The 3,140-nt window shown below is 67.9% G+C and overlaps 1 protein-coding gene across 1 annotated transcript in view; it reads left to right on the top strand.

The window, feature by feature from the left end:
* Positions 1–3,140, top strand: part of GRIP2 (glutamate receptor interacting protein 2) — a 30,692-nt gene that overhangs the window by 19,653 nt on the left and 7,899 nt on the right. The window contains exons 18-20 of the mRNA XM_012658460.1: positions 485–664; positions 1,015–1,204; positions 2,408–2,513. Coding sequence (XP_012513914.1) covers positions 485–664; positions 1,015–1,204; positions 2,408–2,513 — 476 coding nt within the window. The remainder of the gene's footprint in view (positions 1–484; positions 665–1,014; positions 1,205–2,407; positions 2,514–3,140) is intronic.

Below are 3,140 nucleotides of genomic sequence, written 5' to 3'. Positions count from 1 at the left end.
CAGACAAGGCTCAGAGAGGGCGGTGACGAGCCTGAGGTCACACAGCGCTGTGAAGGGGACACCCGGATAGCTGAGCAGACAAGGCTCAGAGAGGGTGGCGATGAGCCTGAGGTCACACAGCGCCGTGGAGCCGCGTCTGTCTGAGCGTGGGCCGTCACTTCCCGCCTCTCAAGGCGCTGGCGTTTGTGCCGCGCGGCCGCACCCTGTGTCCCTCCCTGTCCCCTGAGTGTGTCCCCGCCACCACGTGCAGCAGCAGGAGCCCCACTTTTGGGGTCTTCCTTCTAATCTGGGGTCCACCGCGCTCCCCTGCGACCTCGGGCTTGTGTTCAGCCTCCCCGAGCCTCAGTTTTCCCATCTGTGCGACGGGTTTGCTATGAACGTGCCACGCCCCACGTCAGCCGCGCGTCCCCAGACCAGGCCGAAATGGGGACGCCGAGGCCTCCGTGTCTTTGAGGTCGGAGGTGACACCCCCGTCTCCCCCCAGGGCCCCCGCTATCCCACAAGTCGGGCAGCCTCAGCGAGGCCAGCGACGCAGATGACGACCCCCCGGAGGCCCTGAAGGGAGGCCTCCCGGCTGCCCGCCTCTCGCCTGCCGTGCCCAGCGTGGACAGCGCCGTGGAGTCCTGGGACGGCTCGGCCGCGGAGGGTGGCTTTGGGGGCCCAGGTAGCACCGTGCACCCCCACGCCGCCCTCCCTCCCCCGCGCCCCTCCCCTCCTGGCCTCCCCTTGGGGACACTTCCGTTGGCCACCCGGGGCCCCTTGCTCCTCGGAGCACAGACCGCGGACTCGTGTTTTGGCGAAGACCCTCAGCCCCGCCGGGGTCCCCGCCGTGGGGTCCCGCCCCCCGCTCACGGGCCGGCTGCCCTCTCTGGGGCCCTGGGCCGGACGGCAGAGCTCGCAGGGGCCGGAGGCAGGGGAGGAGCAAAGACCTCTCCGGGGTCACCCGGCGCGGCCGGGGATGTGGCGGGAGGGAGGGCAGGGCGCGGACAGATGCCCCCTCTCCCCACCCGCCAGGTTCCTACACTCCGCAGGCGGCAGCCCGGGCCCTGACCCCCCAGGAGTGGCGGCTCGGCCGGCTAAGGAGCAGCCCCCCGCCCACCGAGCCCCGGAGGACGAGCTATACCCCGGCCCCCACCGACGAAAGCTTCCCGGAGGAGGAGGACGAGGAGGAGGAAGAGGAGGAGGATTGGGAGCCACCAACGAGGTCTGTGGTGGCAGCAGCGTGGAGGAGGAGGCAGAGTCGCTTGGCTGGGACGGGTGAGGGTGGCCGGTCTCCGTGCCAAAGCGCTGGGGGAGCGGAAGAGTCTCGCCCAGACGCCCCCTCCAATCTCTGTGCTTTGGATCAGGCGGTTCCTACTGCCCGGAATGCCCTTCCCTCGGTCTCTCCTGGCAAACTCCTACGCATCCCTCAAAACCCAGCCCAAATTACCCTGCTTCTGGGAAGCTTCCTCAGCTTTCTCAGGCAGAAGGAATTCCTCCCTCCCTCCCTGCTCTGGTACCCACAGCTGCTCCTGCGAGCCTCCTGGTGGCACTGGCCCCCTCGTGCCTACCCGGTTAGTCACTTGGCCGTCATCTCTTCTGTGCGGCAGCCCTCGCTCAGGGCCGCGGCCCTCAGCCGGCGCCCACACGTAGTTTGCGCGCGAATCTCCAGCGCCAGACACCTTCCTCCCCGCCACGTCCCTGTGCCCGGCAGAGCTTAGCGCGTGGGATGTTCGCAGCGTCCCCTTGAGGGAAGCGAATGTCCCCCGGCCTCGGTCTTCCCATCTGTACGATGGAAGGGAAGGAGGTAACTGGTGCTCGTGCCCGAGCCTCCCTCAGCGCGCAAAGCCCGCGCGCCTTCGTGCGAGAACGCGCTCTGCAAACCGTGGCGCGCCCGGTAAACGCCCGGGGCTCCGTAAGTGCCGGGTGGCTTCCTGACGACGCGACCCGCGACCGCTCTGAGACGCGGCGCCTGCCAGCCGGGGGCCCCCCTCCGTCCCTCCGTGTCCTGGCTGGCCCCGGCTCTGTCCCCGTCCCTGTCCCGCGGTGCCGTGTGTCTGGGTGGGGCCGGGGCTGTCCTCTGGGGCTGCACCATGGCTCTCCTGTCTGTCTGTCTGTCCGTCTGTCTGTCTGTCCGTCCGTCTGTCTCTCTTCTCAGGCGTCCTGTGTCACCGCGCTCTGCCCCGTCGTCTCGTCTACTCGTGTTCTAACTGGCCACCGACAGTCCCGGCCGCCCTTAGCCGCGTCTTGCCCTGTCCTTTGTCACCAACCACTGTCCCGGGGCCCCAGAACTACCACCGAGGACGCCCGCCCGCCTGCCCGCCCTGTGGTCCCTTGAGCGCAGCGCGGGGCCCGGGGGCTCCGAAGACTCCCCAGCCCGCCCGCCGCCCGCCAGCCGGGAGCTGACGCTCTGGTCCCTGCGTTGCAGCCCAGCCCCCGGCCCTGCCCGAGAGGAGGGCTTCTGGCGCGTGTTCGCGGAGGCTCTGGAAGACCTGGAGTCGTGCGGTCGGTCGGAGCTGCTGAGGGAACTGGAGGTACGGCCACCCCCCCTCCGAGGCCCGTGTGGGGGCACACGGGAGGCAGGCATGCTGATGGGCTCGTGCTCCCGTGTAACACACGTGCGCATGCATTTGCCCGGGCATGCTCCGTGTAACGGGGTCTGCACACATGTACGGACTGTGCGTGCATACGTGTGCGAGCGTGATTGAGAGCGCCGTGGTACGGCACCTTGGGTGTGTGCACGTGGAACTGTTGACATCACGTGGGCGCTGGGAGCATGCGTGTCTGCGTGCACGTGAGCACGCTCTACACGCAGAGTGTGTCTTCAGAGCCCGTGGGTCGGAGTGTTCACATTTGGATGCACGGGGCGGTTTTGGTGTGTGTGTGCGTGTGTGTGCGTGCGCGATGCATGCACGTGGTTGCGGTCACGCCCCGTGGAACTGTGAGGGCGTGGACATCCGTGAAGACGCAGGAGGGCCGTGGGAGGCCAGAGATGGAGGCAGCTCGGTGCGAGGTCGGCGTTGCCCACGGACGGAACGGGCTGCCGGGGGCATCCGGAGAGGGTCTAGCGAATTCTACGTCACCAGAGCTCCTGAGAGCAGTTTGATTTCACCTAAAACTCCTCTTTCTGCTTTTTCCCCTTTTCATTCCTAATATTGTTG

This window comes from Propithecus coquereli, unplaced genomic scaffold (assembly GCF_000956105.1).
Source record: "Propithecus coquereli isolate 6110/MARCELLA unplaced genomic scaffold, Pcoq_1.0 Scaffold588, whole genome shotgun sequence".
Taxonomy (NCBI): domain Eukaryota; kingdom Metazoa; phylum Chordata; class Mammalia; order Primates; family Indriidae; genus Propithecus; species Propithecus coquereli.
This window is presented reverse-complemented; position numbering and strand designations above follow the sequence as displayed.